Source organism: Oryza sativa, chromosome 6 (genome assembly GCF_034140825.1).
Source record: "Oryza sativa Japonica Group chromosome 6, ASM3414082v1".
Classification (NCBI taxonomy): domain Eukaryota; kingdom Viridiplantae; phylum Streptophyta; class Magnoliopsida; order Poales; family Poaceae; genus Oryza; species Oryza sativa.
This window is the reverse complement of record NC_089040.1, coordinates 5,250,590-5,274,105: the sequence shown is the minus strand read 5'-3', so window position 1 is coordinate 5,274,105 and position 23,516 is coordinate 5,250,590. Positions and strand designations below refer to the sequence as shown.

Below are 23,516 nucleotides of genomic sequence, written 5' to 3'. Positions count from 1 at the left end.
TCGTTGCTGAAATCGTGCCTTTGAGACGTGCCAGTGCCAAGCTTATCGACACCTCGCTGCTCAAACACTTCCATCCTGATCTCATCTGCACAATCAGCCACCGCAACGAGAGAGTCAGAGATCGAGGCCGAGAAGCTCACTAGGCTAGAACCGGATACTGACCTGTCCAGAACGTACGTGTCGGGGTACAAAATTTTTAGAGTACCATACGATCGATATAAGTGTTTGACGGCACGTGCATGAGACGGTTTGTCCAACAACCCTTTTGTTCTAGTATAACCTTTGTTCCTCTGATCCTCTCCCTCAAGCTGGTTAACTGGTGATACGTCACAATCAAATCGGCATAACTAAATGCGCGAAACATATGGACCAAAAAGAGAGAATCCGAAACTCCAAACCCAACAGAGATAGTAACATAAAGATATGTGCATATGGCATTAGGGAAAGAACTAAAACAGACGCATCAGGAGATGAAATCATCCAGGGACATTCCGTGATGAATATGAATATCTCCAGTTTCACTGTCTCCGATATGTTCACCCAAGTCCCCAAATCGGACCGGCAAGAAAGATCACAAAATCCTATAACTCTGTTCCAATTGATTGAGCTTATTCAAGAATCATATCAAGTGATCTCAGAATATCACTCACATTCGCAAATTAACATCACAAGACTACCACAGAAAAACAGCAAAAAAAAAAACACACACACACACAGATGATGGAGCCGTAGTAAAACGTCGAGTAGTACCACTGTACCAGGCTACCAGCACCGGGGCTCGCCGCGCACGGCGCACCACAGGTCGGCGGCGCGGGCAGCTTCTCGACTTCTCGTAGTTGCAGCCGCGCCCGAATCCGCCGGGCGGCCGAGCGCGCGCCCCCCGCGCGTCAGGCGGAGCTGGCGAACTTGTCGGCGGCGGGGGCGGCGAGGAGGCAGCCGGCGACGAGGAAGATGGCAGCGAAGGCCACCGTCAGGGTCACCCGCGCGAAGCGCTCCGTGGCCCGGTCAGGAGCGTCGCCCGCGACGCGGATGAAGCGCACCAGGAGCATGGCGCCGAGCACGGCGGAGGTGACGGCGCAGATGGCGCCGACGATGATGGCGACGTCGGCGGCGGGGTTCTTCCCGGCGACGTCCTGCAACAGGCGGAGCGCCTCCGGGCCGCCCAGCACCGCGGCGGCCAGCGCGAAAACAATGGCCGTCACAATATCACCTGCCATGACGGGGATCAAGAAATGGCGCGGAAGAGAAGAGGAATCGCACGTAGGTAAGGAAGGAAGAAGATGAGCTCTCGCTGAAGCCCCCCCTTTCTTCCCCTTTTCGGCTTTGTTTTTTCGTCGCCCACTTGCCGCTTTGCACAAGATTTTAAAAGCGATGGCCGTGTACCGCGTACTCCGCGTACCGCTGGCACGATCCCATGTAGGAGTAGCTCCTGTTGTTTTTCTCCCATGTGTGCTCCTGTTCGGGGTCGTGATGCTTCAGGTTCGCTGTGCCCGTTTTTTTCATCAGAAACTGAAAAGGTCGTCAGGCTCTTAGGGGCCTACCGAAAGTTCAAGGTGTTATGTGGGGGTAGCTTTCAGAGTTTTTATTAAGGGATGTGGACGTTTAGATGAACATGTCCAAAACTTTTATGTTTTGTTATTTATCTTTATTTATTATGCCCTTGCCACATAAGCTAATCGCGAGACGGGTATGTATAATCATCAGTGTTTCACCCCGGCCTTCACCAGCCACCGCGTCACAAACACAGTCACACGCTCGAGGGAGGCGCACAGGACCATATTGGGCTTAATTGGGTCCTATCTTGCCTGTTTTGGGCCACACTGGGTTGTGCTGGGTCGAATAGTTAATTTTAGGGTGACCCTCAAATGTGATCGAAATCTAAACCATGACCCTAAACTACAAAACCGGATATCTCGACCCCCAAACTCCCAAAAACGGTGCAATTTGACTCCCTGGGCGGTTTTGGGAGGCGGTTTTGCTGACGTGGCGCCACGTGGCGTCTACGTGGCAATATTGACCGAGTCTTTGCTACATGTGGCGTTGACGTGGCACCTACGTGGCAGTAGAAATAAAAAAATATGCGTGGGACCCGTTTGTCATTCACACATAAAAAAATTGTGGGGCCCACTGACATGTGGATCCCACATGTCATCCTTCTTCCTCCTCCCTCTTTCCCTTCTCTCTCTCTCTCTCCCCTTCTTCCCCTTCGGCTGGTGGCGGCAGCGGGAGCTAGCTGGAGTGGCGGCGGCGGGTGGTGGAAGGCCGGAGCGGCGGCGGTGGCGGGTGGGTGGCTCGGCCCTGCTCCAGCTCAGAGGGCCAGAACTTGTGGCCGCCGCCGCCGCCGTCCTGCTCGTCTCGCAACGGCCCCAAGTGGCTGCCTCCCTCTTCCACCCCGGCACGGCTGCGCCGCCGGCTTCGACCGCGTGGACCGCCGCCTTCGACCTTCGCCTCCGTCTTCGGCCATCGACGATGCCAAGGGCAACCCCCGCCGGTCGACTTCCTCCACGACGCCGACCCCATCTCGCCAAGCGCTAGCCTCGCCATCGTCGACTCCTCCACTCGGGGGACCGCCGCCACCGTCGAAGGGGGGCGACCGCCTCTTCGTCGCGCCGAGGTCCGTTGCCGTTGACCCAGGGGACGAGCTCCTTGCGCCACCTCCGTCCACCACGCCGGCGGCGCTCCAGAACCCGCTCCAGCTAGCTCCTGCTGCCGCCGGCGCTTCAGCTCCCACCGGCCGCCACCACACCGCAGCCCATGCCCCGCCGCCGGCCGAGGGTGAACAAGGGAGAGAGAGAGAAGGGAGAGAGGGAGGAGGAAGAAGGAAGGAGGATGACATGTGGGGCCCACATGTCAGTGGGCCCCACATTTTTTATGTGTGTGAATGACAAACGGGTCCCACGCATATTTTTTATTTCTACCGCCACGTAGGTGCCACGTCAACGCCACGTGTAACAACAACTCGGTCAATATTGCCACGTAGGCGCCACGTCAGCAAAACCGCCTCCCAAAACCGTCCAGGGAGTCAAATTGCACCGGTTTTAGGAGTTTGGGGGTCGAGATATCCGGTTTTGTAGTTTAGGGTCATGGTTTAGATTTCGATCACTTTTGAGGGTCATGAAGTGAACTTATTCCTTTCAGGGTAACACCGAGCTACGGCCCATTAGTTGTTCATGAGCTGAATTAGCCTGAACGTATATATCCATACACGTCAACGGTTTTTGAGAAAGATTAAGGACGTTCTAACCGGGCAAACACTTCGTGCACTGGAAAACCGTAGACGTCTTTGCACTGGAAACACTTCGTGCACTTATTACGTGGTGGTTCATCATCAACAATCTTCGTGATCCCATAACAAAAAGGGTCACACGGAGTGGAATTCACTTAGTTTGCGCATTTTGGCTGTCCGTCTGCAACATAATATTGCCATCACAACTTTTCTTTTGTTTGGATTGACGCATTTCACGATTTCCCAAATCATGGAATTTGACTCAGCTTGACAATCAAAGTGGCTGTTTTTGTGGTTTCGTGCTGCAATCACTCTACAACAATCGCATTGTACCAACTAGCAACAACTCTCACAATATATGACACCCGACGGAACAAGATTCTCTAACATACCTTACCCTGATTTTGTGTCACTGACATGTGGGCCTATAGTGAGATAGACCCACATGTAAGTGACACAAAGTCACCTGACGTTATGTCAGAGGATCCACATCCCCCCCCACCCCCAAGGCCGCCATGACACGCTCAATATTTTACAACTGCCAGTCTGTTACTGGGAGTACTTAACAAAACCGGTCGGTGCTCTGCTCCCAAATCCCCAAAAGTCCACATGGAGAACATACAAAATACAGGTATATGCCTATCTAGCAAAAGAAACAGGAGAACTAGTGAACACAAGAAAGAACTCGTGCATTTTCATACTATAAATACTAAACAAGATGTTCAGGTAGGGAATAACGCACGAACAACTGTCGTAATGTCGACCACTTGGAAGACAGAGGAAAGAAAAAAATGTGAGCCAAGCGGATGAAATAAAAAAAAGGTGAGTATGAGTTTCTGAAACTTCACTGTTAATTATCTCACCTGAATACAGAACGAATCAACAATTAAAACATCACAATAGCTCACGCAGTCACGTTCCCCATCTGCACGAGCTGAGCATGAGTATTAGCATTACAGGACTACACTCTGCACTGCACGACTGCGATGACAGTACGGTGATTCCAGACTCCAGGTAGTACACGGTGGCCGCGTCGCGGGCTCGCGGCGCGGGAACCTTCACGTGCAGCCGCCGCCGGGATTGGCACCGTCCGAGATAATCTTGGCGGCGCGCTCCGTGGCCGGTAGTGGGGCAGCGGCCGCGGCCGCGGCCGCCGCATTTTGCGCCTTGCGGAAGAAGAGGGCGAGAAGCGTGGTGCCGACGACGGCGGCGGTGGCGACGCCGGTGGGCGCGTGGATGATTGGGTTCTTCAAGGCGAAGGAGGTGAAGAGGTGGTGCGCGTCGAGGCCGCCGACCGCGACGCAAGAGCCGAGGAGGATGCATACGGCGGCGAGGGACACCGTCAGGGTCGTCACGGCGGCGCGCCCCGCGTCCGTCACCGCGCCGGAGGCATTGCGCGCCCTGCGGAGATGCGCGACGCCGCGGACGCGCGCGGCGCTGGCGCCTACGACGAAGGCGGGAACGGCGAGCGCGAGAAGACCGACGACGACGTTCCCGGACTGGAACAGCGGCAGGACGAGCAGGGACGCGGAGACGAGGAGCGCTACCGCCATGGACACCGCCAGCGTCATCTTGGCTAAGAGGTCAGCGGCCGCCGCCGCCGCACCTCTTGCGCCGCGCGGCGTGCGGTAGAAGCACGCAAGAAGCATGGTGCCGAGCGCCGGCGCGGCGAGCGCGGCGATGACGAAGACGACGATGCCGATGTCGACGAGGGGGCTCCGGCCGGCGAAGGTGAGCAAGAGGCGGAGCGCCTCGGGCCCGCCCAGCGCGCCGCCGCCCATCGCCAGAACGATGATCATCGGAACAACACCGGCCATCGCGGCTGCGGAATTCGATATCAAGCACACTTGTGTGTTCCTTCCCACCTCCCTCTGTATTACTCTGTGGCGCAAAGGATCGGCGTGGCGGCAATTCGTAGGCGGGACACGGACAGGCGCAGCCGTCTCGGAGGGGTCGGGCCGTCGCGTGCGGAGGTGGAACCATGTGATCGGTGATGTTGCCGGATCCGATAATCGATAGATTCCAAACCAGATTGGGCCCAGGAGAGGACTGGATAAAGCGGGCTACACCGGCCGGTGGTAGCTATGACGGAGACGTGCGGTGGGTTCTCTCTTGCTAAGAGCAAGTATAACAGTGAGCTATAAGTCTACTATAAACTTATGTGAAGAGAGATAACAAAATATCAAGGATGTTGGCTCTCATGCAAGAACTAGCTTAACACAAACTTATATGTAAATACATTAAATGCACAGGTGAGAGATAGAGAGAGGAGAAGAAAATTGTAGCCAACCTTATAGCTAATCTATTATATATGTTGGCTTTAAGATGGGCTAATAGTAGGAAGTGAGCTCTACTATTATCCTTGCTCTAATACGGAGTAACATTTAAGGTTTGACGCGTTCAAGGTATATATTGACATGCAAGGTTTCGCGCGTTGAAGGAAAAAAAAATGTCTAGGTCAAATATTATGATAGAAAATTTATCTTCTATTGAAGGCTAGTATTAAGAGGTTCCCTTGACTTTGTGCATGAGCAACCCTGCATATACAGGTCAGTGCGGCCGGTGGCGGAGGTATGTTGATGGCAGTGGCACTTATTAATCTATATTTTACATGTAAATTCATTTTACATGTAAATCCATTGAATTTTATAAAAATGATCTCACTAAAATATAAACCAATGCTATTCGATCCCACAGGGTAAAATTTATAGCTCCGCCACTGCCTGAGGCCTTGCTTGGAACTCACGGAGGAAGAACGAGTCGCGCAGCAAAGGCGTCGGAAAGCGCAAATGTGCCAAATCTGCTCTCCACTTTTTTCCTTCTGGAAGCCGACCATTCTGTTTCTGTGGCATGCATGCTTATCACTTCCGAAGGGGTAGTTCTCCGCACTCGTAGAATAGTCGCATCCACGTCACGGTCATATTTGCCATAATGGACGAGTAGGTTATTTGTTTATATCTTTAAGGTGGAATTAGTCGATTAAAAAAAAACTCTCTTTAGTAAAAAAAAAAACTCTCAATGTCCACACAAGGAGCCTGACTGAACTAATAGAGTAGTACGTACGTTCCACTACAAGTAGTAGTGCTAGAAAATTAGAGCATCCGCCAGTACAGAGTTCTTAAATTTTAATCAGTATATTTGACGAGAAAGGAAAGAGATAACAGCCAGCGCGCAGAAAAAAGATCGACCTCAGCTAACATCAGATCCTAGGGAATAATGGAAATGTGGAATACTCATATCACCCATCAGCTACAGGATTAAATCTTTTGGTTTGGACATTTCTATCGGAGGGTATCGATAGACGAAATTTTCAAAATTTAAAAATTTCAGTGAATAATAATATATGGGGAGGGGGGAGGGTTCCGATATGACCGAAATTTCGTACTGAAATTTTGAACCTGATCAGATATCAGTGTACCATATGTCATTCTCACACACACAGCACACATGGCTCGTGAGTCGTGACACGGTGCTGCTGTTCCAATCTGACTCCCGCTATGGCCTCTACGGATGCAGAAGCAGTCAAGCAGGCAGCAGCCGCCAGTCACTACGCCGACTAGGCCACGACAACAGCGACTGGGGCTTGAAATACGGGCAGATAGATTGACTGCGACGTCGCCCATCGGCCCATGCACGTACAGAGGCGTCACCGCCGTCACTTTTGGGCCCTACGTGCGGCCGCGCTGTCGGCCCGTGAGGCCGTGATAGCAGGCTATCCTCGGCCGGCGACGTTTAACGCACAAATCGTAAGGTCATTTTGTGGTGGAATAAGTCCATTTTTCCTCCCTCAACTCATGGCCGTGTATGAATAGCATCCCTCAACCGCAAAACCGGGTATAACCCATCCCCCAACTCCGAAAACCGTTACAAATCAACTCCCCGGACGGTTTTGGAGGTGGTTTTATCCTACATGGCAATTGACTTGCTTACGTGGCAGTTGACTTGCTGAGTCATCAAATGGGACCTACATGTCAGCAGTCTCCACCTCATCTCATCTTCTCCCTCATCTGTTCCCCTTTCTCTTTCATATCTTCCTCCTCTCACCTTCTGACCTTCTATCAGCAGGGCGGCGACGACGGCGCACGGGGGACGAGCTCGTCGGCTGGCCGCGCCGCGCGCGGGGGAGCGGCTCGGCTCGAGCACGCAGAGGAGGCGGGAGGGCGCCGGGGCATCATCTGAGAGGAGGTCGTGAGGACGAGGCAGCCCCTCCAAGTCGCCGGCCGTCCGCGCGTGTGGAGGATCTCGCCGGCAGTCCTCGCGCGGGAAGGAGCTCGCCGGCCGTCCGCGCGCGGGGAGGATCTCGCCGGCCGTCCTCGCGCGAGGAGGATCTCGTCGGCCGGCCGCGCACGGGGCAGGAGCTCGCCGGCCGTCCAAGAAGGAAGCCACTGGGGATGTCGCCGAGCGTCGGGTTGTACTGCAGCATGAGGACGGAGAGGCTCCGGCACGGGGACGACGGCGGCATTGCCCGCAGCTGTGCATGGCGGACACCCGCTCCGCGTCGCGCGCACGTTAGAAGAACTCCGCTAGCTTGTTTGCTGTTTGCTCGTGTTCTTCGACGATTTCGTGGTCTCTGATTTGTTCTGTTCGTTCCCCTTTCTTGTTTCACGTGATTGCCGGCGTCTTCTCTGAATTCGGCAACCACCATGTGCTACTTGTCTTGCCGTTGATCTTGCTGCTCGATTATATCGCCTCGCCTCCGCTTCTTGATTTTTTTCCTTTCCCGTTTCTTGAAGGGAATCATGGTGAGGGAGAAGAGATGAGTTGAAGACTGCTGACGTGTGGGTCCTGCTTGATGACTCAGCAAGTCAACTGCCACGTAAGCAAGTCAATTGCCATGTAGGACAAAACCGCCTCCAAAACTGCTTGGGGAGTTGATTTGCAACGGTTTTCAGAGTTGGGGGATAGGTTATATCCGGTTTTGTGGTTGAGGGATACTATTCATACACGGCCATGAGTTGAGGGAGGTAAACTGGACTTATTCCTTTTGTGGTGCTAGAAGGCCCAAGTTTGGGTTTGATCGGGACCGTGTTGGTTTGGCTTGGGTCGACGAATTAAGGGCGGTGTTTGGATCTGGGGTATATAGGTTGTCGTATGGGATATTCGGGTACTAATAAAAAAACTAATTACAGAATCTGTCAGTAAACCGTGAGATGAATTTATTAAGTCTAATTAATCCATTATTAACAAATGTTTACTGTAGCACCACACTGTCAAATCATGGAGCAATTAGACTCAAAAGATTCGTCTCACAAATTAATCGCAATTTGTGTAATTAGTTATTTTTAGTATATATTTAATACTTTATACAGATGTTAAAACGTTCGATGTGACGGGGTGTAAATTTTTTTCTGTGGGATCTGAACAAGGCCTAACAACGCCAAAGTCCTTTAGAAAGGACATGAGTTTTGGTTAGGCACGGTCGCCGAAGCTCACTAGGCCGGTGGGCTGTGGCGATCTGCCCCCATAAATCCATTGCATATCGGTCCAGTATACTGTATACAGAGGTTTTTAGGAGCTGTTTCGATTGATGATATTTTCAACCATAACATTATTTAGTAAAATTAATAATTACGTGGTTATATTTAGTTACTAAATATTATAAATGTGTATGGAATTTTGGCTATATTATTAAGCCAATCTTACTAAAATTTTGACAATATTATTAATTTGCCAAAATTTTGCTATTGTTAAATTTTGATAAGGTTTACTTTAGCAACAATCTGAATGAACCCTTAAAATGTAAATACGTCACCATCAAACGTACTCTCTCCGTCCAAAAAACAACCTATAAAGGAATATGATCTCTCCTAATATAGGCTGTATTTAGTTTCTTCCAAAGTTGGAAGTTTGGGTTGAAATTGATATGATGTGACTGAAAAGTTGTGTGTGTACGACAGGTTGATGTGATGGAAAAAGTTAGAAGTTTGGATCTAAACACAGCCATAGTAATCTGGACAAACTATAAAGGGTCACATCTTTTTTTTTCTTTTTTTTTACGGAGAAGTAAGCAACGATTTCTTGCCGCCGGCCGACACCAACACCTCCCATGGGAATCAGCTGGACAGAAATTTCCCCTGGCGAAGCTTCTGCGAAAATCAACAGAGCTAATTTCGCAAAGAATTACGGGAGATTTTTTTCTCTCGAGCAAGCTACAACGAAACTTCCCGGAAGATGCATCAAGGTACGCTTTGCTTGCATGTCCCGCATTTTGTGTTGCTTCGCGGAAATTCTGCTTGTTGAATTATTTGTCGATCGGTTGGCACATTCCATTTTGGCTTTTGCCTGTATCTTGCCGCCGTGACCGATCGCGGAAAGTCAAGATGAAAAAACGGCGTTCGCATGAACGTGTGCTACCTTGTTTCCTATAAAATGGTTTGCACACCATATAGACGTCTATATCAGTGTATGCACAACCTTTGAGCACCGGGTCTTCTGTAGAATTTCTACACACAAACACCTGGGCAAACTCTTGAGAGAGAGAGAGAGAGAGCGTGTGTTCATGCAATGGCACCGGTGATCAAGCTGCAGGCGTATGGAAAGAGAGGAAATGAGCAAGCGTTTATGGACTCTGGAGCTCAGGATGCAGTGCTACAGGAAAGCTAGGAGAAATCGGAGATATATATGGCAGTTGCTGGAGTGGGAGATCGACGCACTGGAAAGGTTACAGAGAGGCTTACAGTTTGCTCGGCAAACCGGAGGTGATCGCTGTTAGTCGGAGTGGCCATGGTCGGAGTACTCCTAGTCCTAGAGGTAGCAGGTTGATCGAGTTCCAGCTTCAGCGAAGCGTATGCAGTGCAAAAACAGATCAGCGGACTGCTTCACAGCAAGGAAATAGAGAAGGAGTGGATCAGCAGTGACGAATGGGTGGCACTGAATTGAGGGATTCCATGGAAGATGGAGCAGTCTCCAGCAATGAAATTCCCTTTCATCTTTACAGATGAAAGTAACAGAGCATTGGTTGGACAGAGAGCCTCTCTCAACTGGTCATGGAGACTCTCGTATGGAGGTAATGGACTAATGGCCAGGACGCCTGATTCTGTCTACTTCCAATCTTCCAGGAAGGATTCTGTCTATTTTTCCGGGGCAGTTCAAGCAGGAAGAGAAACGGGCTAAATTCAAGAGGAACTTACAAAAACTAGCAGGTAAGCGTTAATATGTTACTTTAGTCCCCGTTTCTTTTTTTTTTCATTTTCCAGCTATTTTTATTGTTCGGGACCTGTTTTTACCTAGCTTACCTTAGCCTTACTCTCCCTTCTCCTCGTGTAAAACCCTCCCTCGTGACCACTTCGGAATATCGCCGTTGTACAATATTTTCTCTCTTGCTAATATATTGACATGCAAGTTTTCGCGCGTTCAGGGAAAAAAATGTCTAGGACAAACATATATAGCACACCCTTACCGTACCGAAGTAGTAAGTATTACATGCGGGCGGCCTTAGGCTAAAACATGTCATTCCAAATATTATGTTAGAAAATTTATCTTTTATTGAAAGCTAGTACTAAGAGGTTCAGAACTAAGTTGAACTTGAGGTTAGTTTGTGGATACGGGACCATAGAAGAATGTTGGATTTGAGAAAACATCTATCTAAACCTATGCTAATTGGACCCGAAAGCTCCCACATTTTTTTAAAAAAAATTCTAGTTAATGGTATAAGTTTATGGGAAATCTAAATCGAAAACGCTCTCAGTTTTGTATTATCGCGCGACTCGTCCGACAACCATCCATCCGTGTCTTGGTGCTATCGGAGCGACATGCTTGCTTCCACTGCAATGGCATCAAAGCGAGAAATCTATGCACCACCATCCATCAAAACTAAAGATTGGTTACACTAGCCAATTCTTTTTTTAACAATACCTTTGATGGCTTATGCATTTTAAACCACATTATTTTTCACTTTCGTTTGAACCATCATCCTCTACTCAAAATAGATGATAAAATGAGTCCAATACTAAATATATTCAAACATTTAAAGTAATTTACTTAAATCGTAGAAGTAACTTAGCTTCGCAATAGAAGTAACTACCTATAAAGCATTGAAAGTAGTTATCTTGACCAATTCGTTGATGATGGCTGAGATACGAACACATGGATATTGTCCTGACCAAGATAGAGAAACGAGACCACTAACCAGAAAAATAGGACCAGATGATCTGCTAGTTGTCATATCAATTTACGTACATGCTACAGAGGCTAACAACACTAGTATATTTTCTTACCATAGAATCTTTGATTACCTATATTTCTATGACGGTATATTATTTTTAACATACGTTTGAACCATTATGCTCTACTTAAAAAATGTGGCAAAATGAGTCTAATATTGAATATATTCAAATTATTTTTATTTCGTAGCTACTCTAGAAGTGTAGTTAGTGTGTAGTTACTTCTAACGCCATGAAAAGTTAATTTTCTCAAGCTGTGTACTTACTTCTAATACTTTGAAGTTATTTCTATTTTATTTTTCTATAGTTACTTTCCTCTAGGAGTGTATTTACTTCTAATATTATGAAGAGTTACTTCTATTTCTTTAAAATTTACTTCTCTCCAGTAGTGTAATTACTTTTAATATCGTGAAGAGTTACTTTCTATATGACGCAAGATTTTATTTTTAGAAAAATAAAATAGAGATTAGTTTAGATAAAGAATATATGTATTTACTTGAAAATCTTCTCTAACTTTGTTTGTGGATTTACTCCACATAGTTTCTTATTTCAACTCACTCACACTCACAGTGTAATTACTTCTAGTGCTATAAAGAGTTACTTCTATTGCATAGTTAAGTTACTTTTGCAATTTAAATAAATTACTTTAGAATATATTCAACATTGAACTTGTTTTGTCATATATTTTGAGCAGAGTACAACAGTGAAAAAGATCTTAAAAATAATATATGGTTTGAAAGATATAAGACATCAAAAGAGGTTTCAAAGAAAGATACACTAATTAATGACCGATCGATATAAGTGTTTATTGCTATTTCTATATGGTAAAGGAGGATTTATATGTCACGTGGGATGAAGTAGTCGCTCGTGCACTGTGCAGTGTAATCGTGTCCCAAGTTTAACGTTGTGGGCCACATTTAAAACTCACGTAATCCGTGTCATGTTTATCACAACATAGTGGGCCATTTTTAAAGCCCATCTAAGACCCTGTTTAGATGTGACTAAAACTTTTAAGTACCTAGTACATCGGATGTTTGGACACTAATTATAAATATTAAACATAGACTATTAATAAAACCCATCCATAATTTTGGACTAATTCGCGAGACAAATCTATTGAGCTTAATTAATCCATGATTAGCCTATGTGATGCTACAGTAAACATTCTCTAATTATGGATTAATTGGGCTTAAAAAATTTGTCTCGCAAATTAGCTTTCATTTATGTAATTAGTTTTATAAGTAGTCTATATTTAATACTCTAAATTAGTGTCTAAATAAAGAGACTAAAGTTAAGTCCCTGCATCCAAACACCACCTAATACAGTATCTAATATACTAGTACTACGTGATAAAAAAAAATCCCAATGTGAATCCCATGGACTCTTTAAACTTTTTAACTTTAATCGAAAAGCCAAGACTGGAAACTGAGTACTTCCTCCATTCTAAAATATAAGACACAACCACTCTTAACCCAAAGACCAAGAAATAATTATTATCCTCTTGTAGTTTGGATCATCCTAATAAATATAATGCATGCATTCAATAGGATTAGATAACATGAGAGTGGAGGATTTAAAAAAGTAATAATTTAATGAAGAAGATGTCATAGTTAATTGCATGTTTGTATGTATGCCTTATGCTCCCTCCGTTCTAAATTGATCTACATATTTCATAGGTATACCAAGACCAAGAAAAGCTAATAACTCTCTCATACTATATTTATTCTAGCAACAAACTCAATGTATGCACCATCCCCACTATTTCCTAGCCAATAGCAAATCAAGATATTGCATATGGGTTATAAATACATGTGTGCATGGATGCATACATCAATGCCCATTTACTCCAATGCACAAATAACGAATAGACCTAATAAATGAACATAAATATGTAGATCATTTAGGAATAGTATAAAAAAAACTATATGTAGATCAATTTGGAATGGAGGGAGTATTATGGAACATTTATAAAAAGTTGTTGTGCCTTATATTATAGAATGGAGGGAGTACTAAGTCACTGATCCTATCAAATCCAAATTTCAAATTATTAGATTAAAAAATACTAAATTTAAACTCCAACATAATGAGTGCTTAATTACTAAATTTTAGAAGTATTGAACCTTGAAAAGACGATAATTGAGATACCAAACGGAGTACAACCCCGTACTCATTGATTTTGAATTTTGGAATCAGTAACTTAATAGTGAAGGCAAGTAATTGTAATCCAAAATGTATTACAAATATTAGAAGCCGGCTAATAAAAAAGGTTTTAATAACGAGGGGCATTTTGTTATTTGAAATTGGTTATGAACTATCACAAATATGTAATAAACTACCATGCCTTTATTAGTAGGTGGATGAATGTCATCGGAGATAGTGAGAAGATGTCACTATGAGTCTAAAGATAAATATGAGGAAATAAGATAAACAAATATATTGTAAAATTTTTATATCGATCCATTGATCTATTGTATTATTAAGACAATACTAAAGGATACATCATATTTACTTTATAGACATAGAAATTACTATGTTAGTCAAAATATTATAAGTATGAGTTTGATCAAGTTTACCATAATTCAAAATTAATTGTCATTTTTAGTATTTATCTTTCACAATAAAGTGTGAAAGTACGTTCACTACTATTGTGTAAGAAAATTTTGTAATGATGCTAGCCACACAATCTGCGCGGACCACCACGCTAGCTATTAAAAATAAAAATACTATTATTATATTGAGACTTCAAATCAAATACAAGTCGATATTTACTAAATACAAATTTTAGAATTATTAATCCTGAAAAGTTATGATTAATCCATCTAGATTCGACAGTTAATCAGAAATATCTAATCATTGATTTGGTAGATCATATTATCATGACCGTAGGTTGTGGATAGTCCGTGTTAAATAAATCACGCAATTGGAAATAACATATGCTTTAAAACTGGGTATACCATCATGCTTCAAGCTTGAGTCCCATTTCTATTTCTAAATCTTGATTTCCCAATAAAATCCATGTGAACACGTCCTATGTATCTTTGACCGTAATTATCTAAGTCATGCTGAGATTTATCCTTTCAATATCATGAGCCAGTCTTTTCCGCCGAGATTATCCTTCTTTTCTTGCATTTCTGACATAAGAGGGATGTATTTATTGATGTAAAATTTCCGGAATTGTTCTCTATATGTTGGAGCCTGAAGGCCCTGTAATATTTTATTTTTCTGTACTTTATATCTTATCCCTGATATAAATTAATCCGTACATAAATCAACCCACAATGTCAAGAACCTACTAATATATGACATCTTAGAAGAGAGAGAAATCGTTCAAGAAGCAAACTTGGAGAAGTAATGTGGACATGTGGTAGACTGACCATTCATAACGCGTTCTCAAAAAACAAAAGAACACCATTCATAACGCGCTTGTCCTTAACGCGTTTGCCGATGTGTATGTGTGTTTTGTGTTCTCTTTCTTTATTTGTTTTTACTTGGGGTAGGTAGCCTATTTCAAAGATTCCAAAGAATGAGTAATTTTTCTAGAGGTTATGAATACGATAGCAGTTTTAAAAACGGGTTTATCCGCGTGTGACTTTGTAATCATGGCAGAGCTTATCCGATGATTGATCAAAGTTTTTATTTACATTTACAGTTCCTTATTTATTAATATATTAGGCAACTAGTTTTCCTACTTTAGAAAAAAGTTCACTTTCATTTGAGTTACCAGATCGTTTGACCGCTGATTCGCTATACACTGTACTGAATAGTAGCAATTTTTTGCTATTTATGTCCGAACATCCAGAACACCCAAACAAGGATTATACACAACAGTAATGACTTGCACACTTGAAAATGATTGGCATGTTAGACATTTAGAAATGCCCTGTTGCTGCTCATGTGTGAACATTTTTAGACAAAAGATAAGCGATCCAGCTTTCGATAGAAAGCCACAACGGCTTCATGCCTGAACATTTCCAAAACAAGGGTAATAAAATCACAAGAGTAAATTTGGGGCATAAGATTTTATTGATGGTATAATAGTAATGACTTACACACTGTTTAATGACTTTACGTACTGTAGTTCTATGCTTCTATTGCTGTATGAGCATATACTATCTGTAAATCCTTAGTACACAGCAGGCAGCAGGATGCCAGGATAAACTCTTGTCTGCATGTCTGAGCTTGGACACCGATGGACTCACTCTAGCAATGAAAGTACAGTAGTAGTACACTTGAACTGACTCAGGAACCTTGTTCTATGGCTTGCCAGTAGACTCTGCAGCACTACACGCAACTCTCTCCATACCAATATAAGTGCAACCTAGCACGAATATGATATATTTTAGAACTACGAATCTAGATAGCTACCTATCTAGATTCGTAGTGGTAGAATATGTTACAGCCGTACTAAGTTACACTGGGATGGATGGAATAGCAAGCAACGGCAGCCAGCCGACCCGTTCTTGTAGATGCAGTGCTAATTCACCCAGACTCAACATAGGTTGAGCGAGAATTATTGTGTTCTTGCATAGTTGCAAATGGTGCAGCCATAAGATAAGAATTTTCACCGAACCGCAGAGCGTGTTGACGAAGGAGTGGTTGGTGTTGATCTCTCTCTCCTTGCTTTGCCTCCTCCATGTCACGCGCCTCGATCGGCAGCTTCAACCGAGGAGCAGAACGACGAGTGGCGGCATACCAAGAAAGAGTGTGATCCACGCCATCCCCGGCGCAAGAACGGCGAGGAGCCGCCGAAGCGGCGGCGCCACCGGCGTGACGCGGGCGTAGAGCTCCATGACGCCGACGTAGAACGTCGCCGGGACGGCGACGGTCAGGGTGGAGACAGCCATGCGCAGGACGGGGTGGTCGGCCGCGCCGTCGTACTCGTACCCCGCGGCGGCGTCGCCCACCGCGAAACTGTTGGACAGGATCGCGAGGATCTGGGCGAAGGCGACAGAGACCAGGATGGCCAACATGGCGAGCTCCGCAGAATTATCTGCGAGGAAAGAGGAGAAAATTAGAAAAGATAACACGCGATCATACAGAGAATTAGAGGTCGATCTCATGGCGATGGCCTCTCACCTCTCCCCTCACGTCCACCGGGTGGAGAAGAGGGGGTGGAGGATCGAGCGAGTAAAGGGGGATAATATAGGCTAAGCACTATTAAACCGCGGCAAACGACGGCATCGAGGTTTAATCGGTCACATGACAGTCAGTACGTTTACTAGCTAGCCGTTCGCGGTAAACAGTACCATTCCGTTTTGATTTCTAATCTTTTCGCCCATCAAAAGATGAGATAGTGTTGCTACACGAACAATTTTTCTTCAGACTCACAAGTCAATGGTGTGGAGGGTTTCTGGGCAAGATGAAAGAAACTTCGCGGCTACATGCACGCATTTTGTTTTCTGAATATGTAAAATGTCATTAACTCAACATCAGCTAGTACCGTAGTTTGTAAAATTGTTTGGCAAGAATGTACCAGGTATTTTCTCTCTTTACAGTGGGTGCAAATTTTAAACTCTCGATGGGATACTCACTCGTTGTTTGTATATTATCGAAATAGTTATGATTTTTTTTAAAAAAAAATAGAAGATAGATTAATATGCGATATATCACTTCACAAATATGCAAATTAAAATTCACCATGTACAAGTTGCAAAAAAACAAATTAAAGTATTGCTAGTTCACGTATATTTATAGTCAAACATTTTTCGTTGCAACATGTAAGGCCCCCTTTGATTCAAATGAAATTTATAGGAATTTTAGAGGATTTTATTTCTATTAGAATTTTTCATATATAGCCCTTTGAATCAAAGGAATGGATCTTATGGAATCCTATGAAATTCCTATGAATTACCTAATGCCATGCAAGTTTTGGAGGAATTCTAACATGAGATAAAATCTCTTGAAAACTTTCTTTTGAGTCTTTATCTTTCATCTAATTCCTGTGTTTTTCCTGTGATCCAATCAAACGACCATTCCTATGTTTTACAGTCCTCTGTTTTACAGTTACATTCCTATCAAAATCTTGCGTTTTTCCTATTCCTATGTTTTCTTATTCATGCGATTCAAAGGGGTCCTAAAAGTTTAATTTGATCTTCTATGTTTATGGAGTAATATATTACATATTAATCTATATAGTTAAAATTTTTCATAAACATTTGAATATTATGGATATCCCTTTAGCAAAGATCATTAATTTCTTCAAACGAGTCGACCCACATAATCCTATTGAAATTTTATCAGCGTTGTTTTAATTACGACGATTGTATGTACAAGCTGAATTAACCAGTTTGTGCGCCTCAAGACACTCCAAACTCTACAGGCCGCGCATTAGTACGAAGAAATTTCCGTAGCGTTCGGCTAATTCGATCGGGCCTCCGCGTTGTGAGGTCTTTAACGCGTTGTGGCACATCCACACCGTGCCGCGCGTACGTACGTCGGAACGTGAATAAGGCCATGTTTACTTCGTGAAAAGAAAATTTCATGTGTCACATTGGACGTTGGACGTTTGGTCGGATGTCGGAAAGAGTTTGTGACACGAATGAAAAAACTACTCCCTCCGTCTCAATATATAACACCCTACAATAGGATGAGGCCCATCCTAGAACAACAAATCTGGATAGTCCAGATTCGTTGTCTCATGTGACAGTCCAGATTCGTTGTCTCATGTTGCTATATATTGAGACGAATGGAGTAATTTTATAACTCATCTGGAAACCGTGAGACGAATCTTTTAAGCCTAATTAATGTGCCATTAATACGTATGGGTTACTGTAGCACTTATGACTAATCATGGACTAATTAAATTCAAAAGATTTGTATCGTGATTTTTTTTTCTAACTGTGCAATTAGTTCTTATTTTTATCTATATTTAATGCTCTATGCATGTGTTTAAATATTTGATGTGACTTTTTTAGAAAATAAAAATTGAAAACTAAACCGGGCCTAAGTGATCCACCGATCGAGCTGCCGGCTGCGTGTGCGCGACGCGAGCAGCGGCCAGCAGTGAACAGAATACGCTGAATACGCTGAATAATCGTACTGTCGCTAGAGCCGATCGATGGACTGCCGGTGCGTGCGCGCTAGATAAAACGTGCCGTGCGAGTGTTGCGGGCGCGAGCGCCGTAGATTCCTGTGGCTTGGCTGGCTGGCTGTCTGCGCCGAACGTGAAAATTAAAGGCTTTCACTTAATAGCTCGTTACTACGGTATGTTTACTTCACATCAAACTTCTTCCCAACTCCTAACTTTCCATCACATCACATCACATCTAAAACTTTCCTACACACATAAACTCCTAACTTTTTTTTCCAAACTATCAATTTTTTCCAAACTTCTCCCCAATATCAGGAACTAAACACACCCTGCATACTCTCTCTAGCTAGTTCACGACACTATTACATTCTCTCAGACAGCACAGCTAGCTAGCCAGGTAGTAATGGAGAAATTAATGGCTTCATCTTTTCGCTTATGTTTATACTAATTAGCCAAAATTTACATTTTCAACATTAAATTTGAAGCTAATTTTGGGGTTTTTTTATCGAAATTTATTTTTCAGTTTTTGCTTTTAGGTTGCTAAGAACACGTATATAAAAGTTTTATTAACACCTTACTTCTCATATGTAAATATGCCGTTTGGTTTATTCCAGGAATCAGCTTCAATTTTCGCTGCGTCTCTACTTTGAGTAATCTGTCTGCAGCTTCGGAAACTTCAAACGCGATTTGTACCAACCAACCACGCTCACCCCAGCCCAGCTCGCTTGACCGCTAACGCCGAGGAATTTGGCATACAGCGCCATCAACGAGTGGCTCGGTGCGGAGGCGTGCGGCGTCATGGTCGCCCGGTCGTCGTCACGCAGCAGCACATCCACTTCGTGTCTCCGAGGCTCGGACAGGTCGGTACTGGGCGGTAGGTCCAATGTGCCCAACTTTTCAACTGCTTTTCTACCAGCCCACTCCAATCAGACCACACTTGTTCAGGTCAATCAATGCCCCATGCAAAGACTGCCCTGAGAAATGAGACTTTTTAAGGGGGTGTTTGCGAGCTCTCAAAAACATAAGTTCTTAGGGTAAGGACACTTTTATGAGAGGGACTAAAGTTTAGTCTCTAGTTGCTAAACTTTAGCCCCTCTCTTAAAAACATAAGTCCTTAGGGTAGTGACTTATTCTTTTGTGAGAGGGACTAAAGTTTAGTTCAATTGTTCAATGCTTCCATCCATTGTTACCTTCGCAACAAAATCTAAGATCCTCCTGCGATGCTATCTTAATTTGGAAGTAGTGGTGGAATCATTGCCGCATATGTACAGTAACGATTATTTTTAAGATTTATAATCTTAAAATAAGTCTCATCCCATCCTAAATTATAATATTTTAGGATGGAGGGAGTAATTCATAGCACAGTTCCACAGTAAAAAAAAATTGTGTACCTGACCCTCGTAATACTGGCTGGCTAGTAAAAGTTTTTTGTGTGCTATGGTTATATAAAATAAGTTAACGTTGGAAAGTCCAATTTGTTCTCGCACTATCTACTGGAAAGTCCAATTCTCTTCAACTAACTTGACTGGACTTGATCGGTAGTCCCTCCATCCCATAATATAAGTATTTTGATATTTTACTTGCATCATTCGTCTTATTAAAAAAATTAGAATTATTATTTATTTTATTTGTGATTTACTTTATTATTCACAGTACTTTTAGCACAACTTTTATTTTTTATATTTGCATAAATTTTTTAAATAAGACGAGTGGTCAAACGTTAGAAGAAAAAGTAAAAATCTACAGTATCTATAACAGATTTTGTGTTGGAGCTGCTGCCGTACCGATCAGGCCCACTATATAGGCCACACATGCGCCCACCACATAAAATCGCCGCAAGGTTGAAAAGTGTGGGCTAAAAATATTTGTACTCCCTCCGTTTCGAAATGTCTGACGCCGTTGACTTTTTATCACATGTTTGACCGTTCGTCTTATTCAAAAAATTTAAGTAATTATTAATTCTTTTTCTATCATTTGATTCATTGTTAAATATATTTTTATGTAGGCATATAATTTTACATATCTCATAAAAGTTTTTTGAATAAGACGAACGGTCAAACATATGCTAAAAAGTCAACGGTGTCAAACATTTTGAAACGGAGGGAGTAGTATGGATTATTGTAGTACTCCACGAAAGAAGTAGGAGTACGAGTTTATAGCTTTTAAAAACAAAAAGGGGAAAGTGACAAGAAAAATCTACTTCCATGTGTATTGGTAGCTCTATTCCAGATGCTGGCGGAACCCGACAAGGACATAAAGAAACAAAATCTAACTTTTTCAAACAATAAAGAAAGGGACTAGCTAAAAAACTGTCCAATGTTTGAGGAGAAAACTTTCAAATCTAACTATAGTATATAATTTCACTAGATCTATACTATACTAATAATAACTTATATATATGTATTAAAATAATATATGCAACTTTATATGTAATTTATATAGAGATAACAATATAGTTATAGTGTAGTTACACTATAATTACATTGTAACTATAGTTATATATTATTGCATGTTTATGGTAGATTTGTTTAAGTTATATCTAAGTTATATTCTATAATTACATTGTGACTATAGTGTAACTACAATGTAACTAGCATGTAACTGGAATATAACTTAGATATAACTTGAACAAATCTACCATAAACATGCAATGATGGGACTAGCTTGTGAAAAGAGGGTTTAGATCTAATAGCAAAATATCTCAGTACAAATCTTAAAGCAGAATCGACGGCTAAAAAATTTGACAGTTTTCACTCAAAAAAAACTGTCGACAGTCCTCTAGCAATTCCGATAAAGAAAACAAAGTTTTCACAAAAGATCCAGAAAAAGCAATAATTTTCCGTGAACAGAAAAATAACAAGCTCCATCATATCGTCTCGGATTTGATACTGCAGGTCTGCAGCTTATTGCCGATTGAAACCGGGAAGAAAAGGAAATGAAATTAAGATGCATGTAACAGTGGCCGTATATAATAATCGAGTAGAATTGCTAGTATTTCCAATTTCCATCAAAATCCAATAGCTTTATAGACCTGCACAAACGAAAGATACAAGCACGCCCAACTGCCTCGATCAACGCCTGACGGCGACGACCGGAGGAGGAGCGATCAGATAGATCTCACTTCCCCCTCACCTACTCGATTCCGCCTGCGCGAGCGGAAAAGAAAGGAAGGATGGCTCGGCGAGGAGAGCTGTCACGGCGGCGGCGGCGAGCGTTGCGGTGGCGACGGCGAAGAAGCCACCGTGCCCCGCTCCACCAGCGGCGCCGAGCTTGCCGACATATGCGAACAGAAGGAGACAAGTGAGCTCGACAGAGATCAGAATGGTAAAGAAGAGAGCACCTGCGGCGAGTTGGGCGCCACGATCCAGCGACGGCGAGGTCGCGCTCGACGCGGCGAGGAAGGATTCGAGCGACTGGAGGGCCCCAAGCAAGATCGAGAAGGCCGAGATGACGATCGGTGGCACGCGCGAAGCCATGATAGAGCTGTGACTGGTGAAGCGAACGGAAAACGAGAGATTTGGGCGGAGATGTGTCAGCTTTCGTGCATTTTATAGAAAAAAAATAATGATATGATTCATTCGTCCCAGAATATAATGAGTTTTAAAGTTAGACACGGTTATTAAAGAAAGAGGTAAAAAAAATTTAGATAATAAAGAAAATATGTAGAATTAAATGGTGTAAGATTGTGATTAGTTGAGAAGTAAAGGTAGATATAAAAATTGAATGGTGAAGGATCATAATTATTTTAAAAAGAAATATTGGTGAAGAAGTTATTGATATATTTTGGAACCGAAGGATTATAGGAGAATCTTATTCGATGATGAGCATGATGACGCGATTAGAAAACTGGAAAGAGCACGAACAGCGGAATATTTAATTGATTTCCTAGTACTTGTACTAAAAACACAGATGCAGCTTTGTACTATTGTTCTTTCTACTTTTGATGCAGATATTACTTGTGATTCCGACCTCGTGATAGACTTTTCCACCAACCGCAACTTGAGCCTTTTTCGAGTTTTTTTTTTACGACCAGAAAAAGATATTCAAGAGAAAGTCTTTTGGCTTTCTCAACGCGAGGGGCAAATCCAGCGGTTGCATAGAAGATGCTAATTAATTCGTCAGATTCACCTTCACAGTGTTAAACCTGTTCTTCCTTCTTTTATTTTCCTATCTAACCTGTTACCTGTCGACCTGTACGTGCAAATTCAAGGTCTGAACTTCACAATGGATTAATGGAATTTCTCGACGCGAGATCACAGCGAAATAAAGAAGGAAACCTTTCATGCATCCATCCGACCATCCCCTTGGATCATACCTCCACTCTCTCACTTTTGCAAGGCATCCACAACCGAACGAATTCATCGACTTTTTGCACACAGTAAAGTCATTCGTATCGACCTTTTGCCGATTATTATAAATGTTCAAACCGGGCTTAGGTTCACTCATTAAAACGAACGAACAGTAAAGGTGTGGACATGCATAATTAAAATCCAGTATACAATTCGGCCTAAAGATGATCATGCTTTGCCACAAAAATGAAAAGGAGTAAACGCACTTCCGTTACAACAACAAGACCATACAACTCCTTGTAACGAGAAATCACCATGTATGATATGTTTGAAGTTTGCTATAGGTCACAGGCACTCAGGCAGAGCTCCGATTTCCTAGTTATCGCTCCTCACGTCCAGTTCGTTCCCCTCCTCCCTGAACTTCGTTTGTGTCGTCGCCGGCCAGCCTCCACAGAAAATTCCACCACCACCAGAGCTTTCCGCGAAACTTCGCCAGTGCAGGTGTCGGCGTCCAATTTTCAACGAAGGCAGCTTCGACGAAACTTCGGGCGTCGATTCTTAAGCCATTAAATTTGTATTTGGTGCTTATTTTTCAACGATTTCTCCGTAGATGTCACCATGCCATGCCATTTTTCCCTTGTAAAAAATGAATCGTCTTGCCGTTCACACAGATATATAAATCGTGCAATCACTTTTGATCATGCATATATATGTTGTTCCGTCGATTCATATGCATTCTTGGTCTGATGCATTTGCATTCTTTGCAACGCAGTGCCTTCGCCGAGATAGCTTGCCATTGTAGAAGATAG

At 43.4% G+C, this 23,516-nt stretch overlaps 3 protein-coding genes across 3 annotated transcripts; all 3 read right to left on the bottom strand.

Moving 5' to 3' along the window:
• Positions 1-497: 497 nt before the first annotated feature.
• LOC4340415 (uncharacterized) lies at positions 498-1,336 on the bottom strand. Its single transcript, XM_015787149.3, has one exon. The coding sequence runs from the start codon at positions 1,215-1,217 to the stop codon at positions 888-890; it is 330 nt and encodes a 109-aa protein (XP_015642635.1). The 5' UTR covers positions 1,218-1,336; the 3' UTR covers positions 498-887.
• Positions 1,337-3,894: 2,558 nt separating this feature from the next.
• Positions 3,895-5,111, bottom strand: LOC4340414 (uncharacterized). Its single transcript, XM_015786964.3, has one exon. It carries the CDS (start codon positions 5,041-5,043, stop codon positions 4,285-4,287), a length of 759 nt encoding a protein of 252 aa, XP_015642450.1. The 5' UTR covers positions 5,044-5,111; the 3' UTR covers positions 3,895-4,284.
• A 10,281-nt stretch (positions 5,112-15,392) lies between these two features.
• Positions 15,393-16,501, bottom strand: LOC4340413 (uncharacterized). Its single transcript, XM_015788471.3, has 2 exons — positions 16,465-16,501; positions 15,393-16,378 (listed from the first exon to the last, which is right to left on the bottom strand). The coding sequence occupies exon 2, from the start codon at positions 16,356-16,358 to the stop codon at positions 16,047-16,049; it is 312 nt and encodes a 103-aa protein (XP_015643957.1). The 5' UTR covers positions 16,359-16,378; positions 16,465-16,501; the 3' UTR covers positions 15,393-16,046.
• Between the last annotated feature and the right edge of the window lie 7,015 nt (positions 16,502-23,516).

What these genes read in the sequence shown, in the direction of transcription:
- LOC4340415 (XM_015787149.3), bottom strand. Translation starts at nt 1,217, where the DNA reads ATGGCAGGTGATATTGTGACGGCCATTGTTTTCGCGCTGGCCGCCGCG.
- LOC4340414 (XM_015786964.3), bottom strand. Translation starts at nt 5,043, where the DNA reads ATGGCCGGTGTTGTTCCGATGATCATCGTTCTGGCGATGGGCGGCGGC.
- LOC4340413 (XM_015788471.3), bottom strand. Translation starts at nt 16,358, where the DNA reads ATGTTGGCCATCCTGGTCTCTGTCGCCTTCGCCCAGATCCTCGCGATC.